The sequence below is a fragment of the Cyclopterus lumpus genome, chromosome 21 (assembly GCF_009769545.1).
Source record: "Cyclopterus lumpus isolate fCycLum1 chromosome 21, fCycLum1.pri, whole genome shotgun sequence".
NCBI lineage: Eukaryota > Metazoa > Chordata > Actinopteri > Perciformes > Cyclopteridae > Cyclopterus > Cyclopterus lumpus.
Genome location: NC_046986.1, coordinates 15,845,231 through 15,860,736, shown reverse-complemented (window position 1 = coordinate 15,860,736; position 15,506 = coordinate 15,845,231). Strand labels below are relative to the sequence as shown.

Sequence of the window (15,506 nt, the reverse complement as noted above, 5' to 3'; positions counted from 1 at the left end):
ATCATGTGACATTGCCTATCAGGATATTTCCCAACCTCACAAAGCTTGATTTGGAAAGATGTTGTGTTTATGAATTTAGTGCATCTCTAGACAAAAGATTCAGAGACACTGGGATCAGGATCCTCCAACAAGCCACTAAGACAGCACACAGTGCATTTTAATGAATGGATTCCAAAGGCTCAATGCATCCTGCGTTAAACATATACTACCACATTCTGTAACAAAAAGAAACCTGAGTTATTGTTTTTAATGCAATTTTACAAGGCTGTTTATGGATTTGTTTGTTAGCAGGCTACAGCAAAACAAAAGTTGATGCCCTACTTTCCACATTCTGCTCTGAACTCTGTCTTTTTCTCTGCTACGCTCTCACTCCTGCTTCCCGGTCCTCCATTCTCTCTCTACCTCTTTCTCTGTGTCTTTTAGTCGCTGTTTTGAAATGTAAACTGTATGGTTGACAAATGGTGAGTCACAGTGTGGGAAGATAAATCAGCCCAACTCTGCAATGCTGCCAATATCTCTCTTTCCATCCTCTTTCTCTCCTTCTCTCCTCCTCTCCTTGCAGGCATCTCTGCGTTCACCCTTGTGTTCACACATGTACAGCTCCAGCAATCGCTTGCTTACACTTGGAGGCGTGCTTCCTTTTCAGACTCTTTTCAACACTCCTTCCAACCTCTCTCTCTCGCTTTTTCTCTCCCTCACAAGCACACTAAACTGTACACACAATACATGTTTGGAACGAGTGCACGGCTCACACAAAAACACACAGATGCAACACGGAGCGTGAATGTATGTCACAGTTTCTATTAAGCTGCAGTCGGTATTACAGAAGAGATTTGACTGCTGCTGGATTGAGGCATGACTCATTCACCCGAGAAAGTACAAGAACAAGCAGAGTCCAAATATCATATCTAAATGGAAGGAAACAGGAGGGAAGAAAGGAAGGAAGTTTGGAAGGAAGAAAGTAGAGATGAGACAAAAACACATCACACTGTAAAACAGCTAGAAACGGAAATAAAGTGAATGATCTAGAATTGGGATTAATAAATAGAAAGGAACATGGGAAGTAAGAATAAAAGGCATACAAAAAAGAAAAGGAACGGAGGGGGGAGACAGAATAAGAAAAGCATGCATGCCATTAGTTTGTTAATATAGTAATATTTAACATTAAATAGAAAATGGAGGATAAGAATATGATGTTGATGATGGATGACAAAATCTTACATGGTAACTGTGAGGAATATCAGCCAAGATGGTAATGACAGTATGTCCAGTGCACTAATAGCTCATTACTAACAAGTGACATGTTGTTTAGACCCCATGATACCCAGAGTCAATCAAATTGGACCTTTAAAGATTTTAAGCTGTATGTAGAAGTTTGTTTTCATTAAAGGTAAGTCCACGAAACCAAAAAAGAAACATATTGATAAAGTCCCATAAGTGGCATGGATACAACCCAATCCATTGCAGTGATGTAAATGTTGTGCTGACACTACCAATTTCTTCACAGTTCAATTCCCAAAACAAACATTCAAAGATAATGAGAGGAAGTGGCTTACATGTGTTTGTTTCAGTGAGAATGTCCCAGATTACTTCACTAATTAACCAATCGACAGTTGATTGGCAACAGAAAAACAAGGTGCATTTTCTTTCTCGTGAAGTGAATCAATACTTTGCACTGCACGTGTGTGTGCATGTGCGGGTGTGTGCATGCTCGTGCTCCTGTGCTATGGGCACGCACAATTATCAACTCCAATCTAATCAGTCAACAACACAGCAACCCACAGAAATTTCCATTTAGACAGAATTCAATTCAATCTAAACACAGTTCCTCTGCTCACCAACGCACTCTGCCCACATCAACCACACCTCTGTTCCGCTCTCTTGCTCCCCTTTAATATCCTTATTTTTTAGGTTTCTTTTCTACATCTTCCTCTTTCACAGCCTGACCCTGCAGGATCCTCATATCTGTCTCTGGGAATTTGTTTCTCCCTGATCTGCCCTTTTTATCATTCCTCCTCATCTTTCAGGGGCCAGAAGAGCAGATAAAATAGCCACCTATTGGTTTGAGCATGAGATGGAGAAGCGAGGGGAGATAGCAGCAATTGCTGTGTGTCCTCGCCTATCTACACTCTGCACTCAGGTATGATTGGTATAAAAGAGGGCTTGGTATAAAATCAAGAAAATCTCTTCTTGAGACGGCAGCACATATTGAGGCTGTCAATCGTTCTCTATAATTCATTTTAATTGTTAGCTTGTTGGTCAAGTAGCTGGCAGAGCAATATCAAGTTGGATGTGTGTGTCACATGGCAAAAAACGTTGTTTAATTTTCCAAAAGAGCGTGGTCTTATATATTCCATTTGTCTACTGATCAAACAGTTGTGGGTAAAAGCCAACAGTCCGGTACAACTGTATCGTGTGTGGTATGCTGCTACAAACCACTGTTGTTTTAAAGAGGCCCTGTGCTCACTAAGACACGGACACTTTTGAGCGATCAAATCCCTGTGAAATTGGATAAAGGTCTGATGGCAAAATCCGCTAGATACATTACAAAAGCTACCGATGCTCGAAGAGCCATTTCACACTTTACGTATCAATGTGTGTTGTTTTTGTTTTTCTAATAGCTCGTGTTTTAACAGCTTTATCCTGCACTTCGTCCTCCAACAATGAACCATACACTCCCCTCTACCGTATAATTCCCCATCTCCATCTTCTCTGATCAGTTATCCACTTTATAAAGGTGATGAGGAGAAAACAATATCCTTCTCTAGCACCTGCAGTCCATTTGACCAGATCCAAACAAACAAACAGATTTGTGACAAAGAGAAAAAAACAACTAAAGTCCTTTTGTCTTCACAAGCAGATGTTTCAACCAAACACCTGGACAGCTAAGTGGCTAAATCATACAGGCCGTGCGATGAGGTGAGGAATCAAAATAACGAGGGGGGCAGCTGGCCTTGGTAAAGCCCTTTGGCTAGTGTCTGTTACTTAGTTGTGTTGATGGACCGGATGAATTAAAGAGATATGATGTGCTATGCTGCTTTGTCTCACCGTGTGACACGATGATGACGGTCACGGCACCTGCTGCTAACAAAGAACAAATCCTTTGTTTTATATTAATGTCCTTGACAAATAAACCAAAGGATCCTCAACTGTTTTGACCCATTGGTCTCTATCTATTGTTTTTAATTGTCTTCTTTTTGTCTTCTTTTACTGTGTACCGTAAGAGTTGCTCATATGTATTATTACATTTAGTTGTGGCATTAGACATATAATGTGCATATGATTCCCAGTGTCTTCTTTTTTATCTGATAACTGGAGTAGATGCCTAAATATAAAAGCCAGACCCCATTCTGAAGTATTACCATTTCCTCTTTCCACATCATGTGATTTGATATGGCAATACCAACCTACATTAGGCTATATTGTGATATATTAAAGTTAAAATCACATTGACATGTCTTTTTCAGCTATACTACTGCATTGAAGACCTACAAACTGTGGGTACTTCATCACATTGATGCAAACATCCTGCAAATTCAATATTTCCATTAGGTGTTCCTGCTCACTGATTTGCAGCAGTGCCCAGAAACCAAAGCGAAAGATAATACAGGGACAGTCACTATTTAACAAAATCTCTGGTCGACAAATCTGTATTAATCTCCACGTCTGCGCTGCATGACTCACAGGGGAGATCACTGCCCCTTCATTTACCGTAATTACCTTCAAGACTTGCATGGAAAGAGCATGTGTGTGAGTGCGTATGGTTCTGTATATGCTTCTTTTTTTTCATCGGTGTATTGTATCTCGATGTATTTGTATGTGTGTCACCATAATATGCTGCGTTTTGACCTCTTGTGAGGTACCATTACCATTGTTCCAGAAGTAAAAATGTTACTAAAGTAACCAAATTTATTTATTCTTGATTTCGTCAGCCAAACAGTCAAATTGTTCCACGAGTCAAGGGGAAAGCAGTGACACTAAAAAAGCAGCTTCAAATGTTGTCAATTAACTTAAGATGTCAAATCAGTTTTCCACTTGGTGCACAAGTTTGTATAATAACAATTAATAAACCGTGTACTTTACAATAATGACGAGAGCTTGAAGTTAAGAAATTATTTTGATGGTGCAACTACTCAGACATTGCATGCCAGACTGAACACCTACTGTGAATGAAAGCCAAACTTCAGATATTATATGGATGTAGCTGAAAGTGTAACTGACACCTGTGTCCTAGTGTCCTAGTTAAAACTGAATACATTACACCAGGCCGACTAGGCCTAACCCATTTACTGTCTGAGGATCCTCGTTAATTCGTAAAGTCAGGAAATGTCACTTGAATGCCTGGTATTTACAATATGTACAATAAATAATGGAAGCCAGACAAAACAGTACTGTTTGTTCTTGTTTGCAGCATGAGTACATACATATGTTGTTGAGCGCAGTATTACAGGACATCCCCGTTGTAGGACATAAGCGTTCTGTCATCCGATCACACTGACGGCGTCTCCGTCGGCTGGCTAACCATCCTTCACCAGGCTGACTTTTTATTTTTTATAGCTGAGTAATGGCTAAAAGCTAACATCTCTATATGCTAATCCCCAAGGAAAAGTCTTTATAAAGATTGTATTTCTAATTAGAACTGTATTGTATTTCTAATTATTCAAGCACAGAACAATAATCCTGCCCTAATTTTTTCTCACTGTCTCACTGTCTCTCTCTCACACACACACACACACACACACACACACACACACACAAACATTGAATCAAACAGATTTTTCATACTGGAAAAGGAAAATAGGATTATGATGTTATCACAATAGGAGAATGCACATTATATCTGATCAAATAAACAAAAAAGCAGGAGTTGCACATGTAAATGTGTATGTGAAATGTCAAACTCCAGTGCAATAAATAATCAGTTTGGTAGCACTCGTACTGAAAAAAAAAAGTAAAATGTTCACATTTTGTGGAAGCAGGACAAAAAAATGTAAACACTTTGGTGGCGACATATACATTATTTAAATTTCTACATTGGCATCATCCTAAAGCAACCAGTATGGCAATCTCCTGTGTTAGACTGCTCTAAATGGAGAGGAACTGTTCTAAAGCTATCCTTCATTATCGTTAGTGATGCAACGCAGACATAGATCTAACAGTCCTGTCTTATATTGTGTTGCACATTCTGTTCCACGTGACGTAACTGGACGCCGAGATAAGAATGCCGAGCAGCTCATTGTCTCTTATCCGTCACACAGACTAAAAAAATCGTTCTATTTTATTCGAGTCACTCTCTCACACAAGGTTTCTCTGCATCTGACGAATTGAGCGATGCATTATGTAATGTGTTTACACGTGGCAACACAGTAGAAAAGCCATGCTCAGTCTGGATACAAACACACACCTCTTCAGCGTCACGTGGAGTAAACATCAAGTCCCAACATGCAAAATCACGTAATTCAAAGGGACATGTAATCTGATCTAATTAAAGACTTAAAGATTGCATGTACCATGGCATTGGCAGCGCAGAATTTCTTCGCGGCTTGTGATGATAACAGCATCCCCGTGATTCAGTCAGACCCTGGCTTCATTTGCATTCTTTCCACTAAAACATAAATGCGGTCAAATGTGATAGTGTGTGAAAGAAGCGAAGTGAAATTAAACTGCATGAAAATAAAAGGAAACTGATGAAGATGATTACAAGCCTTCGTGGCTAAACACCAGAATATGAACACAGTCCATATTGAAACTGGAATACACTAACAGGGGTGGCTTAAACACTGCATTCCTGAGGGTTTACTGGGTGGGTGTAATTCTAAATGGATTAAAAGAGGTTCATCAAACAGAAACCACGCAGGGGACAGCATAGGAATATGATGACATTAGTTGTTGTTTTTTTGCATGGAAATGTAGGATTGTTTACAACGTGTCAGTCTCCAACCCTTGTGTTTTGTTGTCCTTTTACACTGTATGATAAAGTGTGAAGAATGGTGTGGGCAAGAGCCCAGATGTGTGTGCATATGACGTGCATAATTGCAGCTTGACAATGTGCCTGGCTCCAATTAGGGTTGCCAATTAGAGATTGCAGCTGGATCACAGACTTGCAGTTAATCAGATGAAAACGGGGTGCCTTCATAATGGTGTGAAAATGACACTTCGCTCTGGCTTTGTGTTGCACATTGCGCAGGAGTTTGCACCGCCTGCTGTCACGAAAATGGAGCCTTACGTCTTTGACTTCTGCGGTCCCTTCATTCAATTCTCTGTGCATTCTAGCCACTAAAAGCCCCCCCCCCCCCCCCCCCCCCATGCATTGTGCACACACAAATATATGCAGGCACACTGACTCATGCAGGACTCTTTTCCTTTCTTCCTTTTTTCCATTTCAAGTTCCTCTCAGCTGGAGAGTACAGTACGGTCGATAGGATGTTACTGAATTCGGAGGACGAATTCTCTAGAAAACATCAGAAGACTTTCGATGTTTGTGTGTGTGTGTGTGTGGGCACATGAGTGTGCACAGCCTCATGAGCCCGAGGGCCGATGAGTAACACATCTCAGCATCACTGCAACACTTACTCAGAAAGAAAAATACTATTTTATATACACAAGTCTGCTAAATGTGCTTCATGCTTCAGAAACATAAACTGGATGTTAGGTGTTCATGGGTATGGTTGAAAAAAAAATGTTGTTGACGTTTCAACTAAGAGATAGAACATTATCTTTTGGTGCAGGCACTGGCTCTCCAACCTATTTGGCACTCTCTTTTCCCACTGTCACTAATTCCACAGTACAGTAATCACAGAAGTTGTTAGTGACCTTTGTGCAGGAAGGGTTATTAAAATCTTCACACATCAGATAAAGGTAAAAGGTCAATCTGCCTGCTCGAGTCGAGGTGACGCCCTTTTTTCTTGGAAAACTACACTTTTAGATTTTTTGAGAAAAATGTAATATTTTCTGTTTGTTTTTGTATATCTCACCAGCTTTAATATATTCATATGGTCAATGGACTTGCATTTAAATATCTTTCTAGTCTTTCGACCACTTTACAGTACATGTCAACATTCACCCACACATTCATGATGAGGCTGCAATGCCAAGGACAGGGTTTAATGCCCATCTAATGTCCATATAATGCCCATCTAATCTAATTTAATGGTCATCGTGTAATGCCATGCCCATCAGGGTTTAATGTAAATGCTCACTCACACCATCACTGCCTGCAGGAGCAGTTTGGGGTACAGTATCTCACCCATGGACACTTCGACATGCAGACTGGGGATAAAACCATTAGTGGACAACCCGCTCTCTCCCTGAGCCACAACTGTCGCATATATTTCCATAAACCTGTACTAAAGTGCCTCTCGAGGTGCGATTTGAAGTATACTCAGTGAATAAATGTTTTTAATTAATTTTGCTGCTGATTCTTTGAAACACACAACATCAGCGCATATAGTCCATAAATGGTCTAAAATGACCATGATCTATGTTGGCTGTGGCTGCTAGTTCAACACTATACATCCCATGTCATAAAGTCTACATTTTTGCAATATATCATTTAGCAGAAGCTGGACTGTGAACATATGTCAGTGGCATTTCCTAGACTATTCTCAGTGCTGCTATTAATAAGCAGCTGACCTTTTATCCGTTGAATACCTCGCCATCCCTCGCAGGGTGGACAAGAAAACAAAGACCAAAGACTGGCAACATTGGAGATAAGAATTTGGAAGATGAAGAGGATGAAAATTATTATTGAAACCATTCTATAGTGAGAACATAGACAACTGATTTAAGAAAGAGAGCACGAAATTCACAATAATAACTTGTCCAAATGCAAAATCTAACATACCGTCAATGACTGCCAACGCCATGAGGCTGGGCAATGGCTTTATTCTAAAATGTTTAAACTCCTTTTTGTTTCTTCTATATAATCCTTCTTATTTTTTTCTACAAACTCAGCATGATATGGAACATTGATATATGTGTGTTCGACAGATTACCCTAATTTGCATCCGGACAAAAGGCTTCTCCTCCAGCTGCTATTTAATACTTCAGTGGCTAAAGATAAAGGGAATGCCTCCCACAACTAATTGCATAATAATTGTGTAACATTTTGACTATACATTTTCACCACAACTGGGATTTTGGAGCCACTCGATGATGATATTTGGTAGTAAATATACCTTACTGCTGCTATCATTCTGTAGCCAGCCTCTGCCAGGCCACAGTAAAAACACCCTTCTAAGATATTTGACACCAGGCCTAACAACGTTATTGGCGAAAACCCTGTACAGTTCAGTAGCTACGAGTGCAGTGTTTTCAGTGCAAATGTCAACAGACTTTCCTTAACAGTCCAGTCCAGTCTCTCTCTTACATATTGTACATACACATGTTTGGAGAAAGGGATCTTGAGAAAAAAGGTGTCTAAGGAGAAGAAAATGAGAGGAAGAGACCGGGTGTTGTAAATGGCAGGAGGAGAAAGCAAAGATGAAAACCGAGGCCAAGACAGTTGAGAAGAGAAAGACAAAAAGGAAAAACCACAAAATCCTTCCCTCTCTTTCTTCCTATCTTTTTACAGCTAGAACTGTATAGTTATTGGGATACAATAAAAAAGGATTGTCACTGTGACAGAGACGAACTGCGGAGCAACATGATTCCGCCTCAAGCAAATGCATGCAACGACATCACGATACTGAATAATAATAATAATATCATATCATTTGTCTGTGTGATTAATACTGGACTGTAACAGTAGCTGTGTGTTTACACAAAGTGACCTCTTACCTTACCATTGTCCACACATGTTCTATTGTTCAAATTAGGTTTGCTAATTGCTTGCTGCTGGTCATTGAACAACATGTGGCTGCCGATGAGAGAATTCGTCCTCACAAGTAATGCTGCAGTCGTCCTATCATAAGCAGAGGACCGTTGTCAACGCTGGCTGACTTATCTTGATTACTCAGCACTGTCAACAAATGTAAAGCCGGGGGAAGTCTTGACAGTACCTGGAGTTGATAGAGGACTACGTGCAACATTACTTCAGTCAAGCCTATTGACATTTTCAGTGCTGATTTCACATCTATTGACATTACGAATCAATGTCAAAGATATTTACCACAGCTTAAAGTATGATGTGTCCGTATTATTTAGACTTCGTAGACAGTTTATCAGGTGCATGTAGACAAGCTAAATGTAATGCAGTGTAACAGCCTCAAGACCTCGTAATGTCTCAAAAACATGTGGCTATGATTTACAGATTTGCTGTTTCAGTGACACATGGATCAATTTGAACTGTCAGGTGCTTAATAAACAAGCTATTGATATCAATACGGACCTTCTATCTGTCCTTTTTCTCCCTCACTCTCACAATCATTATTTCCCATTGCTTTTCATCTCGCACCATATTTTTGTTCTCCATTTCTCTGATGAGATTGACTGTTATGAGAACTGACTGTCTATTAGACTCTGGGCAATTCTATTACCTGAACAACAACAACAAAAAGAAACACACACACGCGTATACATTTGTGCACACAGGTAGATGGAACACATGAATGCACACTCAGCAAGCAGGCAATGTTTAGGAATAGAGATATAAACACATTGAACACAAAGACAATCACACATACACTCGCCGTGCTCTCTTTCTTTCTTACAATTTGCTCTCAATAAACCAAATCTCAGCATATTTTGGTAATCTCACCCCAGGCAGGGGGAGGGAGGAGTGTCCTAGGAGCCCACTGCAGAGAGCCTCATTGCCAACCCACTGCGCCAACCCTGATGACATCGTCACTATGCACCATTCACCAGAGCAGGACCAGTCCCACTGTGACATGTTGACACACTGCAGGCTTTAACAATACCGTTCAAAACAAACCACTTCACAACAGAATGTAACAACAGTGTGTGTCTTTTGTGTTTCTTGATCACTGTGGAGTTTCCACCCAAATGGTTCAATGCCATTTGGAAAACGAATGCCAACTCATTTATTTCTATGAATGGCTAATATAAGATAATATTAAAGGAATGAGCCTTTCTTAAACTTATGATGTACTCAATGTAACATCCTTTGAGTACTAAAGTCTTGCTTCACACGCACTAAGCCCCGTCAACTCCACATCCTCTCATTTTTGAGGCTTTGGATGAAAATTAAATTGACTGGTTAATTCTATCATGAAAGAAACTTGAACAAATAAAGCAAACTAGTAAGTAGATTTCAATGGCAAATTAATAACTCCATAGGTTTATTATTTGAAATACAAATGCAAGAACTGTGTAAAGAAATACATTTCTCCAAAAAGATAAAATAAATTAAAAACAACAATGTGCATTGCTGCTTCTTAAACCGCAGTATGTGTTGTGAGGTCCAAAAACAAACACGGATTAACTTTGGTTTGGCCCTGTTTACAGCTAGGGCTGTTGCAGTGAAGTTTTTTTTGTTACGCTTTGGTTGCACCTGGTTGCTATGATACAGAATACCTGCCTGTCTTCCACCGTGCTGGGATTAGTCGGTAAAAAAAGTGACAGTGATTACGACAGCATTTTTCCCAAAGTTTCAACTGTCAGTGAACCAGAATAGAAACTTAGGGCTTCGTCACGCTGCTGGCTGTTGTAGAACCGTGTAAATAAACAGCGCTCTAATTTCAAAGATTTTAAAAAAGAAAAAGAAAACATAGCGGTGTGGCAGTAGACCTGGTGAGAGCAACACCCACTATTGCCTGTTTAAAGCTCAAAAATCCCGATCAACAAATATAACAATAATAAAATAATAATACACTAAATGGCAACTATCATTGCACTCAAGGTCACTTTACGTCACATAACATTAGTAATATAATATATAGTTATAAATATATACGACATATGATTATGTTGCAAAATTATTGTCATTATAAATTAAAGTAATGGTTTATTGAGAGCACCGTGAGTGACTCATCGGCCGTTTAAAAAGAGCCGAAAGACCTTCACTGTGATAAACAAAATGGCAGATTGGCTATATTTGCCCAGTTGAAAGCTGGAGGACTGTAATTGAGAAAAAGAAAAAAAACAATGGCAATGTGTTGCTAATGAGCCCTAGAGTCGGATTGTCCTCGACCCACGAAGCTCTGGGCTTGAAACAGCCACTTGACCTCTGTGCTAAAGATGGTAGAGTAGCAAACTCGTTTCTTTGCAGCCAACCCAATACAGCCGAATAAACGTTCTCTGACATTATGTCACATTTATGTGGATCAGTAACATCATGTGATTTCAGATGAGTGAATTACCCAGTACCAAACTCATATCGCTCAGATAGGGTAGACTATAGTTGTATCTAGATCGCTTCACTCGATAAATCACAGGACCTCAACTGGGACCAGTATCCAGATTATTAACAGTTTATTAAGTGTTTTTCTGACAAAACAACCACACTTGTTGTGGAAACTAAGATATATCGATCACTCTTCTGCCTATACTGACACACTCAAACATGCACACCATACACACGCACGCAGGCACGGCACTCATGGACACACCGCAGACTGAAAAAAGGCAGGCTCCACAGAGATCCCACATAACAGCAGCCAATCAATAATGTCATTTGAATGTTTACACGGGAGATCAAACGGGAACAAAATACATATTTCTGCAAAATATTGACTGGGTGTTAGCTACAGTAGAAGGCAGTGTCTGTCTATGGTAGTGGGTCAGTCACAGCCAACAAATAGAAGAGAAAGAGACAGGGTGCTACCTTGAAATTGTCTGTTTTACACACTGCTCCACCCTGGAGAGACTGGGTGAGAAAAATGTGAATCTGGTGAAATGGTGAAATATCCCTGGTTGGATGTGCGTGCAATATTAAAACATAGTGTTGATGCGGAATAAAAGCAAAAGGCAGGACTTACTATTGTAACATTTAAGTAGTAGAAATGGAGCATGATAAATTCTTGCAATGACTACCATTGTGCAGCTACAAAGGAAGGAAAGGAAGGAAGAGATACCGTGACAGAAGATGGCAGGTAGACATTTAAAGGCATGGGATGAAAAGGAACAATATTCAGACTGCGGTGAAGGACAGAGGAAGGGTGAATTGAATAAATAAGCAGAAATAAGGTGGGTGGGTAGGTCCTCAAGACAGAAAGCGATGGAGGGCGAGGCAGAATGAGAAACAGCACAATAGAGAAATGTGTGTATGTGAGAGCATGCGATTGAAAGAGCAAGAGAGAGCGAGAGTCAGTGACAGGCCACATGGGAGCAGATGAAGGTGTGTGCAGCATGTAAATACAAATGCTAAGACACTCAAGGACTTCCATCCAACTGAAATTGAAGCCTCGCTTCACAGTCAGGCATTCATCCTATTCTCCATTTCTTTCCCTCTCTTTCAAATATTTAAACAATGTCATATCTTCATCTGTCACCGTCTCGTATGTTACTCTGTTTCCTTCAGCAGATTACTCCTCTGTCCGTCCATCTATTACCCAAGCAGGAACAGCAGTGCGGTTGCTCCAGCATACTAGGAACACTGGGTATTTATGAGGGTGCAATCTCCTACCTGGGTTGCACTCACACATCCTCTCCCATCCCTGTGACCGGGTGACCCAGGGGATGGGCTGTTGGTACGACATTTCTGAGCCTGGGACATGACAGCCGAGTAACAAGAAATGACAGGGCTGAAAGAGGGATGAGAACCCAGAGCAGAAGGGGGGAAGCGATGAGGAGGGAAGGCCCCTTCGTGGAGACACACTACAGCAGTGCCACAGGTTTGTGTAGGAGTAGATAAAACTTTAGCCTCTTTCACACAGCCTGTTCAAGGCGGGACTGTTGCGCCATTATTCCGCCTCGCTGTTCTGTATGAAAGGTGCAGAGTTATTCCAGCGCTTAGCCGGCAGCAAGAGATTTAAAAAAATGCTTTGTAGTTAGCAGCTAACCTACAGCAACCGAGAATAGCAGATAATTGGGGAGACAACAAGGTCCAGGGCCAAAAGCACCTCAACACTCAGTTCACTGAGTGTTACTGTTACTAATAAGTGCATTTGTAAACATTTTAAAAAGTGACATATGCCAGCTCTCCTTTACTGTGATAAATTATGTTGGTTTTTTATAATGTACAATAATAAATAGTGACAAAGGCCAAATAATGTATTTAATATAACGATGTCTTCATGTATGTAGAGTTGTCTAGTGTGTCTTCAGACAAGAGTAAAGGAGGAAGAGAGCTGATGAAGGTTAAAGGATACATCCGTATGCCACCTGTTCTGGAGCCAATGGCCAGGGTCTTCTGCACAGGGTCAAAAGCCAAAGCAGTGGGCTGGTAAGGAAAGCCATGACGTACAGTCTGCAAAGAAAAGAAAAACAATATTTTAATTAAAATAGAAAAACATTTTAGGATTAAACATGTTTGTCTGCCCCTATGCTATTCCACTGTCTGGTGAATCCAGTTTCAGCTTTGTCATTTAAAAAAGCTTTCATTCTGTTTTAAAAAAAACAAACTTTAAAACACAGATTTCCCACGGTGTAAATAGTAAAGAAACCACAGCCTCTGTTAATATTGCATCTGGATTCAATTGAGACTAAACTAGACTAAGCATATGCTAAGGCCTGACGAGGCAAAACAACACTCTCTCTGGAATGCATTGTATGCGCTGCGGCTGTCTGCCATTAGTCATGTTACATTTCCCAGCAGTGCCTCAACTCCAGTTATCTGCTCTGGAGTGATGTGGAGACATGGCTCACCAGCAACGAATGAAAATGTTACAGGAATATTACAGTATTACCAGCTAAAAGCAGTATAAGAAATTACTGTTTCAAGCACTTATAATAATGCTACAGATAAAGAATAAAACGTTATATATGTATCAGAATATTTGTAATATTCTTTAAAGAACTGATGACTACCCATCAGCAACACTCTCTGTCACAGTGGTCCTGCTTTGGCAGGGCATTGACACAAAAGTAATACACATTTCTCTACATGTATGTTCACGATCCTAAAATTAAGACTTTTGCAAACAATCCTACAATAATGATGATCCATTAGTGCCTGGAATCTCAATTTAAAAGGAAGAATGAATGATTGAACGGGGCCACCACAGAGTCTGTTGACTTCATGTAATCTACAGGAAACCCACCTTCAACCTGATCAGAAGTCTGATCAGCCAGCACTGAGAACACCTGCAGGGTCTATCATGAAAATAATAAATCTGGTCAACATACTGCATTTTTTCTCAGAGAAGGGCAATAACCATCATGAACGAATATTTGAAAAGGCACAATATTTCTACTTTAAAGAAATCGGTCAATAATAAATCTCCCGTTCTAAACCTACAATGAAGTCATCGGCTTGTCATTTGTTCATAACATAACACCTAATGTTGCCAGACACCCCCACCTCATCACCATCACAAACACCTATGTTTGGCTGCCTGAATTGTTGTAACAAGGGTTTTGTGCTCTCATTAATACTGGAGAGGATGAATTTGGAAAGATAACATGAGAGTCTGTGCATGAATTAAATGGTTATAAAACACTCGGTGATCAGACTCAATGGAGGAAAAGGAAACTGAGGACAGAGTGTGCTGTGTGCATGCTTTGCAGATATTTCCCATCCATAGACAGTAAGCAAGGCTATATGTTCATCATTATCATTATTCAGACCTAATCCAAATATATGAGTGCATTAGGATAGTGCGTGACATTATACAATCACATTAAATTAGCGGAGGGCACAGCTGTAGCATACCAATTACTGGAAGAGTACCTGATCTCCAAATGTATATCAGTCACTAAGCTAATACATACACAGCGGGGTTCCACTACATATAAGCCAATGAATGTATTGCATATAAGTTGCACACACATACTGAAGAAACACGCATTTAGGTCAGACGCACACATTCACCCATTCATTCTTGAGGTCTTGCCACCAGTCCGCTTCAGGTTCTCCAGCCTAAATCTGGTACACTGTTGCTGGGATACAGAAGATCCCCCCTCCCCTCCACATATACATACAACAGAGACACAAAGTGAATGAGAAACACATTTACTCTAGTGAATCTCAGAGCTGCTCATATATATTTCAAAGCCTCTCTCTCTCCCTCTATCTCTCTCTCTCTCTCGCTCCTAAAATAGGAGGTCTCTAATAAAGACTGTCTTTTATTCAGTCAGCAATCTTAAAGTCAACATGTGATCAGTCCTGTGTCAAAAACAGCCCCAAAATGGGAAATAAACCCAAAGGAATTACTAAATGTGTAATAACACTGTTGAAGTAGCAAAGATGTAGCCTACATTTACAAACGGGTCAGCCGCGCAGCAACTGTTGACCTGTAGCTAAGGTCCTGCGTTATGGCTGCCAGAGGCTGCATTACATCAACTCTCTCTCTCTCTCTCTCTCTTTTTGTGTTGTTCTCCCTACTCCACACATACACAGCCTGTATGCAGGGCACACACGTCTGGTGTTTAATCAGATAACCCCACACATACACCCCCACCCACCACAGACTAATGCCTCCTTTTGCCACCCACCATCCTCTCTCACT

The 15,506-nt window shown here is 40.4% G+C and overlaps 1 protein-coding gene across 2 annotated transcripts in view; it reads right to left on the bottom strand.

Annotated features, from left to right (window-relative positions):
- Positions 1 to 15,506, bottom strand: part of stxbp5l (syntaxin binding protein 5-like) — a 107,602-nt gene that overhangs the window by 78,205 nt on the left and 13,891 nt on the right. For both annotated transcript variants that reach the window (XM_034561830.1, XM_034561831.1), the window contains exon 2: positions 13,209 to 13,306. In XM_034561830.1, the coding sequence (XP_034417721.1) occupies positions 13,209 to 13,306 (98 nt within the window). The remainder of the gene's footprint in view (positions 1 to 13,208; positions 13,307 to 15,506) is intronic.